The 16,319-nt window shown below is 42.9% G+C and overlaps 1 protein-coding gene across 6 annotated transcripts; it reads left to right on the plus strand.

The window, feature by feature from the left end:
* The first annotated feature begins 446 nt into the window (after window positions 1-446).
* LOC117561323 (uncharacterized protein K02A2.6-like) lies at window positions 447-10,778 on the plus strand. Of its 6 annotated transcripts, none has more exons than XM_034238609.1 (2): window positions 483-1,868; window positions 1,965-10,778. In XM_034238609.1, the coding sequence occupies exon 2, from the start codon at window positions 5,998-6,000 to the stop codon at window positions 7,795-7,797; it is 1,800 nt and encodes a 599-aa protein (XP_034094500.1). In that variant the 5' UTR covers window positions 483-1,868; window positions 1,965-5,997; the 3' UTR covers window positions 7,798-10,778. The 6 variants fall into 5 exon arrangements, with proteins under 6 accessions (XP_034094502.1, XP_034094504.1, XP_034094500.1 ...); XM_034238611.1 differs by having other exon boundaries at window positions 447-552; window positions 1,968-10,778; XM_034238613.1 differs by having other exon boundaries at window positions 469-552.
* Window positions 10,779-16,319: the final 5,541 nt, after the last annotated feature.

Here is a 16,319-nt window from a genome sequence, read left to right on the forward strand (position 1 = left end):
ATGCCGGTAAGCATTCCATCATATAATGTGACCATTCATTGTAGGCTGAAATTAAATTAATTTTAAATGTTAATCTACTATTGTGTGTGTGTGTGTGTGTGTGTGTGTGTGTGTGTGTGTGTGTGTGTGTGTGTGTGTGTGTGTGTGTGTGTGTGTGTGTGTGTGTGTGTGTGTGTGTGTGTGTGTGTGTGTGTGTGTGTGTGTGGTGTGTGTGTGTGTGTGTGTGTGTGTGTGTGTGTGTGTGTGTGTGTGTGTGTGTGTGTGTGTGTGTGTGTGTGTGTGTGTGTGTGTGTGTGGTGTTGTGTGTGTGTGTGTGTGTGTGTGTGTGTGTGTGTGTGTGTGTGTGTGTGTGTGTGTGGTGTGTGTGTGTGTGTGTGTGTGTGTGTGTGTGTGTGTGTGTGTGTGTGTGTGTGTGTGTGTGTGTGTGTCCCTGCAGGTATTTAACCTGAGATTCTGGGTGGGGAGGCCTACGTCTCCTGCTCTGTGGTACTACCTGCCCTCTGTCACTTGCGTCGTGTAATGGCAGTCTCTGATGAGGACCCTGCATATGTGGTGAGATTTAAGGCAACATTCAAGGAAGATCTAGCCTCCCGCCAAGAACACACCAACAATGCATGGCTCAAGATTGCGACGGCACTTGTGGAGAATTAAAGTAAAGAGTTATGCAGAAAAGTTAATACAGCGTATTTTTGGTATATTCATTTTAATGACACCTGATATAGGAGGTGTGTTGCATCATGTTATCACTAATATATGTGTGGTTTTATACATTCCTGTGTTAATAGTTGAAGGAACAAAGTACATTTTTCCTCTTAAATATAGAGGTTTTTTATATATTCCTGAAACAATGTTCCCTTTTTCTTAAAAGTAGATTAGCGCAATAGTCTTTTTCTTCCACTTTTACATATAATCAAAAGGGTGGTTTTTTGGCTATTTGTGAGTAGGTAAGGTGCAGTATAACTTGTGAGTTCTGTTTTGAGTGAAAAGATTACCCGTTAAGTGTTTTTTAGAAAGTCTTGTTGCAGTTAGAGGCCATGAGGTTCTTGTTTAATCATCAATGGTCTTTGCAAATTAACAAGGGAACTGCAAGGAACATTTCCCCCAGATATAAGGCCATTAAATTATTTTTAAGTTAATAATGCACATCCTGCAGGCCTGGAGAATTGAGTCACACAGTTAACAAGACAATAGTCGGTCTGAATTGTCAATGAATGCATTCATTCCAGTAAAAGCAGACTTCGAGGTGAAAGGAAGTTCACAGAAGCCCTTAAGCTACAAGAACAATTAACTTCTGTTAATGATAAGGAGTGTGTGTCTATTGGAGCAGCTATATGTGAATTCTGCTCAAACAATACCTGTGTTTGTGTTTTATATTGATTTCTCTGTTTTATTCTTTCATGTGTGGGTACTAAATTGCTACAACATTATGGAGTGGTTGGCTTAAACATTTTTAATTACTCTGTATGAAATAGAAGCAGCTTTTTCATGACAGAAGACTAGAGAGGTATGGAAACATTCTTCTTAAAATCTCCACCATGTCAGGGAAGTCTACATATCTTGAATAGTAGACGTGTGTGTTTAATTACTTTGTATTAATAATAGCAGTCTGTGTAACCAGGAGCTGGGAATATGAGAAATTAGACCTTTGTATATATCTTTGTGAGCAAGGGAATATTCTTTAGACACAACTGCAGTTTCTGGAATGCTGCAGGATGGGCTCTGTGGGAGGAGAATCTCACCCGACTCCTCCTCGTGGTACCTCTATACCTCCTGTTTGTGTTTGTGTGTTCGCTCTCTCTTCTCCTGCTGTCAAGACCGGAATCTGAACAGCACGAGAACCAGGGCAGGAGTACTCCTTGTATTGTATGGTATTGCATTGGATTATTACCTTTTATAATTAAAACATATTTCTGCTTAACTGGTATCCTGGTTGTTTTCTGATTCCCTTCCTGTTATGATTTAAGCAGCCCACCAAACGACACGCGGGGCAGAGGTGGGTTTTAAAACCACCTAGACTCCAACAAGTGGTGACACAGACGTTTGTGAGTGGGATTTCAGAGGAAGTCACATCAGCAGCCAGCGGACGAAGCAGTCCAGGGATGACACCTCGAAAAACTTTCTGACATCTAAAAACAGAGCTCTGTAAATACCAGGTAAGCAGATACCGGTTACACTCAAAATCTGTGATTTGGCTATATTCAAAATGTTAGAGTTGTCAGGAATATTTCCCAGTGTCATAGTCATTGCCAGTAAAACATACAATACATATTTTAGTATAGGTATGAAAGTTATATAAATATAAAAGTGAAGCAGCGAAGTATTTCAGCGTAGGGTATTGAGTCTCGGACGGCTGGAAGGGCACAAAGTCCCTAGCTTAAGTGTAGGTATTGAGTCCACACAGGCTATACTCGCTGGTGGAAGTCAAGTGGTAGTATTGAGTCTCCATCCATGACAAATCTGAATAACAAATCCAAGGCTCATAGGAGCTGGAGGTGAGTTATATGTAAAAAAAAATCCAAGGGGAGATACGCATATTTCAAAAAGCCATTTTGAAACGATCGGAATCTCGTGATCTCTTGTCCTGTTGGGTTGGATCTATAAGGCTAAACGTGACAATAAAGAGATTCTGTTGACTTGGGTTTCGACTCCATGTGGATGCCACATCGCTGAAAAGCGGTGTAGAAGCGCGTCCAAAGGTCTCGTTATCTGTTGAAATAAACATCGCACTATAAAAGCTGGATAGACTGTACGGGGAATAATTTTCTGTGAATAATTACTAATAGATAACAGAGAAAGTCAGATAAAGACACAAAGTTTAAGCTTGTTGCTCTCTGAAGCATTCTTCCCCTCAGTGAGGTGGAGCTCATTCCTGGTGAAGTGCCGCCATCTGCTGGACGTATTTTGTAGTATTTCTTGCATTATTACATTACATTTGACTGGCGCCTTTATCCAAAACGACTCACAATAAGTGCGTTTGACTAGGAACATACAATCAAAAACAAAACAAGATCATTAAAGTATATCTGGGTTTATAGCCAAAACATTTCAAGTGCTACTCAACTGCCTTTAGATAAGCCAGTCCGTTGTTAGTATCATAAGTGCTTTTGTTAGTACTTCTTTGTTAATAGTTCTATCATTCGAAGTGGAGTTGAAATACTTAAGTTTTTACACTCAAAATATTTACACATTTGGATTAAGGGCAGGGCAGTTAAATAAATACATTAACTATGTTAAGAGCAACGACAAGCATTGTCCAGTATATTGATAAATACAACTGAACACATATCAGCCTAGTCAGACAAATAATATACAACCATCATGGAAGGACAGTTTAAAAAAGATGATTTACACATCCCAATTCCCGTAAGTTTCCAAGAGCAATGGGGACAGGCTGAGAGATTGATTCTCAGTGGACTCAAACAGGGAGACAAGAAGAAGGCTTGTGCCGACCTCCGATTCCTCCATAAAAAAATGATAGAAGAAAACAGAGTGGGAGGAGATGACACTCTAGGAAATTTAGGCTCAGCTCTAAATGTTTATGAACGACAGCTTGTAAAAAAACTTGGTGACCTAAACAAAGAAAAACCCGGATTGTTGGGCCGGACGAAACTAAACAAAGAGAAGGAGGAGGTAGATAAAATACGGAGTCTTTGTCATAATGCAGCACTCGCCATGAACGGTGTAGCTGTTACTCCCTTCACAACCAAAACTCCCCCAGTCCTGGTCGCGGTCCAAACCCCGACCCAGGGAGAGGAGTTTCTACACTCTAGTTACCTTAGAACTCTCCTGTTCCCTCGTGACAGTATAGGGACGCACGTGTCAGCCCAAGCACCTACAGATGAAGAAATACATCACTATATTGCAGAACGTGTCAGGGGTTATAGGAATATAAATAAAGAGGAGACCTCTGCCTCAAACAGGGAAGACATGGGGAGTCAAACTCTCAGCAGTGCTGTAAATGACGTGTGCACTGCACAAAAGGCTGGCTCAGAAGAGAGGTCTCAGACAGGACCTATAGAGGATCCGTATGTCCCCTTCACTTCCCCCCGCATTTACCCAGACTTATTTAATCCATTTAAACAACCTGTCCCGGACGCACCCCCCATGTCTAATCTACAGATGCCACTAACAAAAGGGTGCTATGGATCAGACCAAGAAAAAGCAAGTGAAAAGGGGGGTAACTTTGCAATCATGGGAAATGTTTCACTGACTCCTTTAAGGAGTACCTCTATTAAAAGAGGCAAGAGCAGCCCCACAGAGGCAGAATTACTCGCCATTGTAGAACGCCAAGAGGAGAGGGAGAGAGAGGATAGAGTACGATTTGACTATGACAGAAGGCAGTATGAGAAGAGAAGAAAGGAAGAGGAGAGAAGAAGTGAAAAGAGAAATGGAGACGAGGGGAGTGGGGGTAGTCAGGAGAGAGAGAGGGGCTATCACCATGGAGCGGAATAATTACTTGAAGAGGGAGAAAGGTAAGGTGACGAACCTTTTAGAAGTAGAGAAGCCTAGACCCGCTATAACCCAAAAAGTAGGGGAGGAGCATCTGGGCATGATAGTGATAAGTATTACTCTGAAGCAGAACACACGGGGTATAGAGGTAGCTATCAGGACACTGCTCAGCAGAGCCGAGCAGAACAGGAACAGGACAACGGCAGAAAAGATAAGAAAAAGGTTAAGAGCATATCTCTGGCAGGAACAATCACTGAATTGACTGATGTACAGGTTCTTGCACTCCCCCGTGGGATGTTAAGATCCCATCACACCTCGGAAGACCCCACATTTCATGCCTTTATGGCCACAGCATTACAGGTTCCTTTAGTGACTCCCCAGTGGGAATATCACTTACCACCCTTTCACACTAGGAGACATACATGCACTAGTTGACAAAATGCCGCTACCTACTGAGGGAGGGAGAAAGTTTGCGGATATGTCAGTAGGACAAACAATCTGCCTTGGAGATTTCAGGAGGATATTAGCACAACAGACTTCCAGCTATGAGGTAGAGAGAGTTGAGGGAAGATCAGGTACAGGAAGAATGAGCGATGACAAGCCTATCTCTTCTAACGACATACACAGCTTGCTTAGCAAGGCAATGAGAGAAAATTTCCCACAGACAGGAGGAGGCTACGGTTCACTGTCTTTCACATTCATACCTGGAGAGGCCGCAGCAACCATGTTGCTCAGGTCACGCCAACAATACACAGTGGCCACTGACTGTAGTCCAGAAAATAATGACCAACATGTGCAGATGTTCCGTAAAGCGATACTGGCAGCTGTACCTGCCGAGATTAAAGCTCTCATGGAGGACAACCCAGAGGCAGATCACCTAAACACGCAGACATGGGAGTGTCATTTGGCCCATCATTTAGGCAAATTTAACAAACAACTCACAAAGAATAAAACCGAGGAAGAAGAGTTGAGAGTGCAACTACTCCGTACTCAGCTGGAAATAGCCCGTAAAACAGTTCAAAATGAGAAAAAGAGTGCCAAACAGCTGATTGTTCATCCTGTGGCGCCAGCAGAGCAGGCACCGGGGACCCACAAGGGGGTTTTCCCAACCAAGGTCCGTCCTATAACCAGCCCCAATATGGCTACAATAATGGTTTTCAGCAACAGAGGGGCGGGTTCAGAGGCAGAACTAGAGGTAGAGGAGGGGTTGGAACAGCTCCAGGAGTGAACCAATATCAGCAGAAGGGGTGCTTCATCTGTGGACAAACCGACCACTGGTATAAACAATGCCCACAGGGACCCCCACCACAGAGAGGGCGGGGACAAGGGGGACAGAGAGGGCATGGACAATGGTACACAACATACATGCAGTATTTCCAGAAATCCCATGAGGCAGCCCCACAGGCCCAACATCGAGACCAGGGTCATGTGGCACCCAATGCGATGGCCGCCCCCTATGGCCAATTTGTCCTGTTCGAACAAGACTAATACCCACCACAATGAGGTCGCCCAGGGAACCCTGAATGTACGGGCCTGGCGGATCCTTACATGGACATGACTGTAAAAAACTCGAAGCTACCATTCCTTGTTGATTTAGGAGCTAGATATTCAACTATCAACTCCCCCGTGTTTAACACGTCCATTTCAAGTAATACAGTCTCAGTCATAGGGTTTTCGGAAGAAATAGAGCAAGTACCGCTCACTACGCCATTAACCACCAGAATAGCAGGCCAGATATTTTTCCATCAGTACATTCTGGCACCCCGAAGTCCGGCTAACCTCATGGGAAGGGATGTTCTTATCAAAGCTAATGCCTCCATCCTCTGTTCCCCCGATGGCACTCGCCTCAATTGTTCAATATCCACCATAAAGTCAGGTTCTCAGATGTTGTTGGGCCAATCCACTGAAGCAGACGCAACTCAGTATGCCACTATATACTGGGGGTTGGCCCAAGACAAGACACCAGGACTATTTTACATTTTTCAACAATGGAAGCCGTGGATTAACCTCCTCAGGCCTTATGGTTCCCCTCCAGACCCTCCCCATCTGACGCTAAATTATGATAGAAAAGACGACCAAAGTTATGCATATGACAAAGAGGTGGCTATGTCCATTTGGGACGTAACCACAACCAATTTATTTGTGGGACAAGCGGGGCTGGTTGAACTCACTGATGAACAACACTATTGGTACCGTATGTCAGCTGAATCCACACCACACATTTCATTAGCTATCAGGAAGGGCTATGAAGCTAAGGAACTTGGTCCTATGGTCAAGACACTGCTAAAAGTCGAGGATTGGGAACCAACACAAATAGCAGCACTCACATTCTCTCCTTCACACAAAGCTCATGCTCTAAAAATCTGCACTCAGGAATGCATCTTCATGGAGAGACACGAAGTGGATAGACAGCATGGTAGAGAGAGGACTGACCACTCATTCACTGATGACATGTTGCGTGACCTTCCACCTGACCTGTGGTCATCTGACTCTCATGACGTAGGTTTCTGCTCAAAGGCTGCACCAATAACATTTGAGGTGAGCAGCTCTATGCCTATAAATCTATCACAGTACCCTGTTAAACCACAGGCCAAAGGGGGTATCAGCAAGTTAGTTGAGGGACTAAAAAGGGCAGGGGTGTTGGAACCCTCAAAAAGCGAGTGGAACACTCCAATACTCCCGGTATCAAAACCAAGCGGGGAGTATAGGATGGCTCATGATTTGAGGACCATTAATGCTATCACCACTACAGCTCTGGTACCAGTGCCTAACCCATACACGGCTATCTGTAATATCTCACCTGAACATACATGGTTCACCTGTATTGACCTGGCCAACGCTTTCTTCTGCATACCTCTAGCAAAGAGTATGAGACCTATTTTTTCATTTACAATGGGAGGGGAAAAACTACAGTACACAAGACTACCACAAGGCTTCAGTTTGTCTCCAGGAATATTTAACAAAATACTCAGGAAACAGCTAGATGGTGTTTCATTGCCAGAGGGGGTGGTATTGATCCAGTATGTAGATGACCTTCTCATTGCTGCACCCTCCGCAGCCTCTTGCCTGGAGGCCACCACGAACCTACTGGTTCGCCTCCACGCAACAGGGTTCAAGGTCTCCAAGAAAAAGCTACAATGCACCCGTAAAGAGGTGACATTTTTGGGCAGAGTAATCTCTCCAGCAGGTACAGGCATGTCAGCAGCACATCAAGAAAACATATTACACCACCCCAAACCCAAGACAGTCAAAAACATGCTATCTTTTCTGGGTCTCACAGGCTACAGCAGACACTACATCCCAGAGTATAACCCAAGAACATCTGAACTCAGAACACTGATCAATTAGAAGGGCATGCGCAATCTCACTGCCACCCTGGACTGGACACAAACTGCAGAAGCTGCCTTCATTTCTCTGAAACAATCCATGTCCCAGGTCACCTCTCTCGCCTCTGCATCCTATGCATTGCCATTTTTCCTTGATGTTTCTGAAAATGAAAACACAGTAAATGGTATTCTATTTCAGAAAAAGGGGGGATGTAGGTCAATACTGATGTACATTAGTATCACCCTGGACAGAGTGGAGAACAGAGAACCTCCATGCACAAGACATGCAGCCGGTACAGCACGTATCTTGAACAAAATGTCACATATTGTGATGAGACACCCTTTGACAGTACTGACAACACATAGCATTGTCTCTTTTGTGAACTCAAGTGCATTCACAATGACTTCCACCAGACAGACCAGGTTAGAGAAAACTCTGACACAAGCACACATCACCTACACACATGAAGGGGTTAACAGCGCAGACACCATGGTTAGCGGAGAACCCCATAGGTGTGAGGAAAGAATCATCCAGGATGTGAAGATAAGAATAGATCTCAGAGACGAGCCTATGCCAAATGCAGAAAACCTGTTCACAGACGGCTGTTGTTTCAGACACCCCACCAACGGGCTCCAAGCGGCCTACGCAGTGGTGGGTCAAACAGCTGAGGGACAGTTTGAGGAAAGAGCAGCAGGGAAAGTCTCAGCACAGTTGGCAGAAGTAATGGGAGTCATTGCAGCATTAGAGCTATCAAAAGAAAAATATGTAAACATCTATACTGACTCAGCATATGTTCATGGTGTCATACATGTGGAAATGCGCCAGTGGATGAGAGCAGGATTTGTAACATCCACCAATACCCCCATCAAACACGAGAAAGAGATCAAAAGGCTTGCAGAAGCAGTAATGTTGCCAAACAAGCTAGCTTTACTTAAGTGTAAAGGTCACAGCATGGCAGACAACTATTTGTCTTGGGGTAACAATGCAGCAGACAAAGCAGCTAAGGCCAAAGCAGGGTATATACCCCAGTTTTCCTGCAGTAACAGATGATACTCTCAAAGAAGCTCAAGCAGCAGGGTCTCCTCAAGATAAAACAGTATGGTTAGACAGAGGAGCTACCAACAAAGACGGGATATGGTACTCCCCAGATGGGAGACCAGTGATACCCCCAGGATGGATAAGATCAATGCTTAAAGAAGCACACGGCCCAACACATTGCGGTAAAACTCAGATGAACAGACACCTCACTCATTGGTGGCACCCCTACCTACCTGACATGATAGCTAATTACCTAGAAGAATGTGTAATTTGCCTAACCCATAACATCAGAGCCACTGTAAAACCACACCAGGGAAAGTTTCCTTTACCTAAGATGGCAGGAGAAGAAATCATCATTGACTACACTGACATGATTGACAAAGTAAGAGGGTTCAGGTACTTACTAGTTGTAGTAGATGCATACACAGGTTGGCCAGAAGCTATGCCATGTAAGAGAGAAGATGCAGACTCAGTGATCAAGTTGTTAGTCACGCATTACATTCCACTACATGGGTTTCCTAGGAAAGTGAGGTCAGACAATGGCAGCCATTTCAAGAACCATGACCTACGCACAGTAGAACAGTCATTAGGACTAAGACACAGTTTCGGAGCTGTCTATCACCCCCAATCTCAGGGTAAGGTAGAACAAACAGAAACTCAGCAAAGCATGTGAGGAGACAGGCATGAACTGGTTAGACGCTTTGCCTCTGGCCCTTATGTCAATCAGGAGTTCTATTAACCGAGGGACAGGTTTCTCCCCATTTGAGCTGACACATTGCCATCAGTTTCCGGGCCCAGGAGCCCTGAGCGTAGGAAAGGAAGTAGAGGTCATGAGTTCGAAACCCTATTTCCAGCAACTTAAGGGGCTGGTATCAGGCTTTTCCACACAGGTCGCTGATGCGAAAGGGGGATCCGAGAGACACGAGGCCAACACAGCGGAGTTCGTCAGGCCCAAGTGGCTCAACCCCAGGTTCTCCGGCCCCTACAGAGTGACTCAGAGGACATCCCATGCTGTCCGCCTAGAAGGAAAGGGGGACAACTGGTACCACTGGAGCCAGTGTGCGGCGGGGAAACCACCTGGAAGGACCCTAGACGACATCAGGACGGATCTGGCTCTCGTCAAGGAGGTCGACTCGGAAGCTGCCATCAGCGGACTGGAGGAGAAGGACCTCGAGGACATCCCTCCAGCAGACGACTCGGAAGCTGCCGTTAGCGGGCTGGAGGACAAAGACACCGGGCTTCAAGGGGAAGCAGAGGAACCTACTTCCCTCTGATCAGGTTGCTATAAGCTACACAGAGCACCACATTTTTTAACCCATTTTTTGAGGGACTTTTTATTAACCCATTTTTTGAGGGACTTTTTATTAACCCATATTTAAGGGATTTTTTACGTTTTAATAACCTCATGTAAGGCTGACACAGAGACCAGAACATTTCAGAGAAGAATAGAAAATGTCTGAAGGAGCCCTGAATTTCCTGATAACCTGTTGGTCGCTACTACTATTGGGAATAATAGTCTATTTGTTCGCCCTACTGTATGTACATTGTAACCCTTAAAAAAGTCAAGGTTGAATGAGCCCTTGGTCCAAAGCACTCTTGATAACTTGGGTTTTAATACCATACGTTAGCATCGACGTTTTTTACTGACACTAGAATAATTGGAGCTAACAGCATAACCATGTATGAGAACTGGAAATGTTTCACAGGCTTAGTCCTGTTTTCTACTGTGACTGTTGCCATTATTTTAATCTTATGTGATTCCATTGACCACCCAGACTCCACTCCCCCGCCAGATGAATCCGTAACTAGGGTCAAACGGGCCACATATGAGTAGGGTTGGGTATTGTTGGAATTTCCACGATTCCGATTCCAATTCTACTTTTCGATTCCGGTTCTTAACGGTTCTCAATTCCGATTCTTTGAGGGGCAGGGTAAAAAAATGATACATGCTTCTTCCACCAAAAAAATTACATTTATTCGAGAAACTTTTACACAGGTTAGTTTACAGTAATATTCACATTAATCAGTCTGTTTATATTCACTGCTATGTAACTGTAACCTGAGAACCACTGAAGCTACAACAGTGCAACAGTCCAACTTTTAAAGAACAGTTCTTGTTGAGAAAAACAAGCATATCTGCCTTCTCATGCATACCGGGAAGAAATGTTTGAACATTTTGAAGTAAAATGCTTCAATCTGGTGCACTTTAAGCAGAATTATTAGAGACTAGTACAACTCTAAACACCCATATGAAAAAGATCGGTTTACATTTTAATAATTAAATAAGTATGTGAACATAACCAATAACCTACCATAGCCATAACATGTAACGTATTTTATTTTTGTTGTTCATTCATATCTTATATTACTATTTTATGTATGCATAGTTTTGTATCTCTCCAGTTTAAAATGATATGTCTGGTTTACTGTCCTATAGTATACATTGTAATGATTTCAAAACTGTTTTATCCCAATAATTATAAAGGAGTGCCTTGGAAATATGTGTTTACATAAATTGTGATCAAAACGTTTGAGACCACTGAGATAACTTAGACTAAAGTGAACTATCTAAACACTCAGTTACCTCACTGAGCTGAAGTTATCATCCTCTCAGTCTGACTGGAGAGGACTCTCCCTCCACATCATTGTAGAAACTTCTTCTTCTTCTGTTAGAGCAGCTAGCACCAGATGCTAATAACAACAGCGCCCTCCCTTTCTCCCTCGTTCACTCACACTTTGGCTGTGAGCTGTGGGTGCCAGATAAGTCAACATCCCCCATTTTCATCACTTACAGCGCCCATCGTACAGGGCAAATGAAAAGTGTAACCGGGATGAAAAGGGTGTTACATTTACTTAATTATGAAGGCCGAAAATTAGGATGAGCACCAACGGTCAAAACGTTTTTTTTCCCTCCCAGAGCTGTCAGCGCAGCGCCTCCACAGATCTGGCGCCCTAGGCGAACATCTATAACGCCAGTGCGACGGGCCGGCCCTGGTCTCAGGTTACGCTGTAGGAAGTGTAGGTACAACCCATAGACTGTATATATAAACACGTGTTTATATATATCTATGGGTCAACCATAGTCTATATGGCGCTGGATACAACGCTACATTTCCCGCCCCTTCGCAGTCATACAGTAGGCTACGGACAGCGGCGAGAAACATTTCCTCAGGCATCGAAAAGCGGAACCGAAATTCACATTTCTAAATGATGCCGTTGGAACCGGTTCCGAACCGGAACCGGTTCTCGGTACCCAACCCTACATATGAGGTAGTAGTTACCACCATATCTACTAAACAAATCTTCTCTGTCCAAGCAGGTAGTGATGGAATAATACAAATCGACCTGTGCAAAATTGCCCCCTGCAGAAACCTCGCCAGGACCTATTCCAACCGAGCCAAATACGTCTGCTTAGCCCCAGCGGTATGTAACAGAAGAATCAAAGATAAGGTCAAAGGCGGTCCTTACACTTACCAAGGCAGTACATATAGAATCAAAGGCGATCCTTATGTGTCCGTCACATACACCTACGGTTGCTCCTGCGAGTCCTGGTCCGGTGTCCTAGTAAATTCGGGTCCTGATGACTTGGGATACATGCCATCTTACCGATCGGCGGAAATTGTTAGATCCCTCAAATATAGAATGAACGTGGTTAGGAGAGACCCAGGTGTTCCGTGCTCTGCCAGGTTTAGTAATCCGGTACTCATAACGCTAAAGAATGTCGTGCTCTCCGACGCTGGACTTTATGTCCTCGCAGTACAGATGAAGCACTCCAGATCAGACTCAGATGGGTGTGTCCCAGTCAAAAGCCCAGCTGATGCCAGTGGCTGGGGGTGTTGCCAAATTGCTAGAGGGCGTTGCCCAATTTCCCCATTTGTTCAATTACAGGATTTAACCATGAGATGGCGCTTCATTCACAAAATACACAAAGACAACTGGGTGTTGTAGAAATTAGTCTGTTTGCAGCTCTGCAGTTGTGTTTGCTGAATACTGTAGCATTTAATCACTTATTTGTTACTGTATGGGTTTCACAAGCTACTATAATGAAAAAACATCAATATTTTAGATCAAATAAAGTATATAGATTGCTTTATGCAGTATATTTCTTGTAATATTGTTGGGGTGTTTTACACAGTACAGTAGATTGAAGTAAATCAACTTATACATTAAGATAAGATAAAATGGACCTTTATTAATCCCGTGGGGAAATTCAGTAGTTCAAACAGCAACAGGGTGAGAGTGAAAAACAGGACAGCACAGATTCACACAGATTAATAAAATCAAAAATAAGATGAGCGATAACAATAATAATAATGAGAAACTATGAAATAAGAAATGAATAAAACTAAAATGTAATTATCATATCATATATTATAATGTATTGTATTATTAAGTAATATCATACATTAACCCCATTATAGCAGATGCCACATTGAATGGATGAACACATTTATGCATCAATAATTACAACAGAGTATTTCTAAATACAAGTTGTAAAATTACTTATATGTATTTAATATTAACCCTTTGGAGTTGACCGTCACGCTGGCGTGATCAGATCACATGACCTGTTCAAGCCGGTGGCGTATAAAAACAACAGTCCGGACAACATTGCCGTGTGTTTCTGTCGAAAGTACTGGCTTGAAACTATATCCCAGTCTTTGTTTCATGCAAAAAGACCCAGTAAACACGGAGATACGATGATATAAAGTTAATACATTTCAAAAGTATGAAAAATGGAAGCACATATTTGAATATCTTCGCCGCATTTGATCATTTTACGAAACGGAAAATACTGGAAAACTGTAGATCCTGCTCAACAGGATGTGTATTTCTGTCGAAAGTACTGGCTTGAAACTATATGCCAGTCTTTGTTTCATGCAAAAAGACCCAATAAACACGGACATACGATGATATAAAGTTAATACAGATATATTTCAGAAGTATGAATAATGGAAGCACATATTTTAATTAGGGCCGGGACTCGATTAAAAAAATTAATCTAATTAATTAGAGGCTTTGTAATGAATTAATCGAAATTAATCGCATTTTTAATCGCATATAAATATTTGACCTAAGAACAGTGAGAAGCAATTTTTTTCACATGGATTTTAGTATACCATTAGGCGCATTCACACCGCAGTACTTTTCCCACAAAGGTTCATGAGAACTTAGTTCATGAGAACAAATTAAGCCGCTGACGTCACTTCTTCTTCTTCTGCTTTGGGTTTACTGGCAGGCCGCAAACCACTTCACGGCGTATACTGCCGCCCAAAGTCCCCGGCCGGAAGTCCCCGGAGTTGGGGACTGGCTTCAGTAGAAGCTGCTGGGAGTCCCAGCAGCCTTCCGAGTAAATCGCCAGAACGCCGACACCTCCTCATCTCCACCGCTCCCATGTTTTATTTTGTATTGCCATAAGTTAGTCTCTCTGTGTTTCTGCGCTGGGCTAATGCTAATAATGCTAATAATGCTAATGATGCTAATGCGAGGATAATAAAATGGCGGCTTCACCAAACTTTTTGGGAGTTTTACGGGGCGTGGTTTGCAATCCGCCCAGCCAATCAGAAATATAGCTATTTTCTCACATGAGAGCCGTACGAAAGTCCCTGCTCTCTAGCAGGGACTTTCGTGGGGGTATAAAAAGGTTCTCATGAACTAATTTTAGTACCGGCTCTTTTTGGTGTGAACGCGATAAAAGAGGCTAACGTCCACGCTAGCTTCCACGCTAGCTGCTATATGTTTTGCATTGAGGTGATACTTGAGGCTTGATGTGCTACGGTGATATGCGAATTCCTTTTTGCATAATTTGCACACAACCGTGCTCTTATCAACGCTTCCATCCGTCCGTTTTTTAAAACAACATTTCCCACTGTTGTTCACCGTGGTTTGTTGTTGTCTGAAGTCATGAACGTTAGTTGGTGCTCCAGTATAATCGGTACGCCTGAAACTCATCCAGTGAGAAACGTTCCGCGGTGCAAAAATAAGTGCGATTAAAATGCGTTAATTTTTTTAACGCGTTAATTTTTGTGTAATTAATTAATCTTAATTAACGCGTTAAAGTCCCGGCCCTAATTTTAATATCTTCGCCGCATTTGATCATTTTACGAAACGGAAAATACTGGAAACTGTAGATTCTGCTCAATAGGATGTATTTACCAGGGAGGGGGTGAGGTAATCAGGTAAACGGAGTGATACGAAACGAGACGAAGAGAGACAGCGGGAGACTGCGATTGAAGTAAAGTGACAGACAAACATTGAGAATTTAGATATAGTTCGATAGATTTAAAGTTTTGAAGATTCAACTATGATGAAGAGAACTCTGAACGTGAGTCAAGCTTTAAGCTTGTTTTTTTACATGGAGGAGGAGGAATCTGTGATGTTGCCCTCTGTGTCGTAGTTGACAGAAACCGCTTTGAAGCGTGGCACAGATAAAGACAGAAAAAACTGATTTTTTGTACATAATGTGTATATATATATATTTGTATTATATTTATAATAACACCTTTTGCCTTATCAGAATGAAATCCCATGCTACCTCAATCAAACTTTCACATTATCATAGTGACATCCCATGTATATATTTCCAGCTTTTAAATGGTTTCGTTGTGTAATGTTTTGTGTTACCTATGAAAAATAATATCATTTTCAAAATCCTGTTTTTACCATTTTTTTTGTGATTATATTTAAATATATTTTAAAACCCTCACAATCCCTCTAACCCCTCTTTGCTCTAAAAGAGTTTCCGTTGAAAAGTTTTGTGAACAGTCTGGACATGCCTGAGAAAAGTGTGGGAGAAACATAAAAAAACCCTGGAGGTTGTGTGTGTGTGTGTGTGTGTGTGTGGTGTGTGTGTGTGTGGTGTGTTTGTGTGTGTGTGTGTGTGGTGTATGTGTGTGTGTGTGTGTTGTGTGTGTGTGTGTGTGTTGTTGGTGTGTGTGTGGTGTTGTGTGGTGTGTGTGTGTGTGTGGGTGGTGTGTGTGTGTGTGTGGTGTGTGTGTGTGTGTGTGGTGTGGGTGGTGTGTGTGTGTGGTGTGTGTGTGTGTGTGTGTTGTGTGTGTGTGTGTGGTGTGTGTGTGTGTGTGTGTGTGTGTGTGTGTGTGTGTGTGGTGTGTGTGTGTGTGTTTGTGTGTGTTGTGTGTTGGTGTGTGGTGTGCTGTGTGTGGTTGAGGCTGGTATAAAATACAGAGTATGCGGATCACGGCAAGATGACAGAGCCAAAAAGAGAAAGCAGTACATTATTTCTCATGTATACATCTACTATCTACATGTTTTGTAATGTGTATGCTATACTTTTAATATATATATATATATATGTATGTGTGATATATACATATACAGGAGAATAGCCTAAACCTAAAAAAGTATTTGCTCTGTCATAAAAACCAAATACAATATAATGCTAATTTGTTAACAATCAGGAATAACCCCTATTGGCTTGTTTAGAGTATTTCACACATATGCATTGCCCTATAAGTCAGGGTTCATAAACATCTAGACAGACCTCT

This window comes from Gymnodraco acuticeps, unplaced genomic scaffold (genome assembly GCF_902827175.1).
Source record: "Gymnodraco acuticeps unplaced genomic scaffold, fGymAcu1.1, whole genome shotgun sequence".
Lineage (NCBI taxonomy): Eukaryota > Metazoa > Chordata > Actinopteri > Perciformes > Bathydraconidae > Gymnodraco > Gymnodraco acuticeps.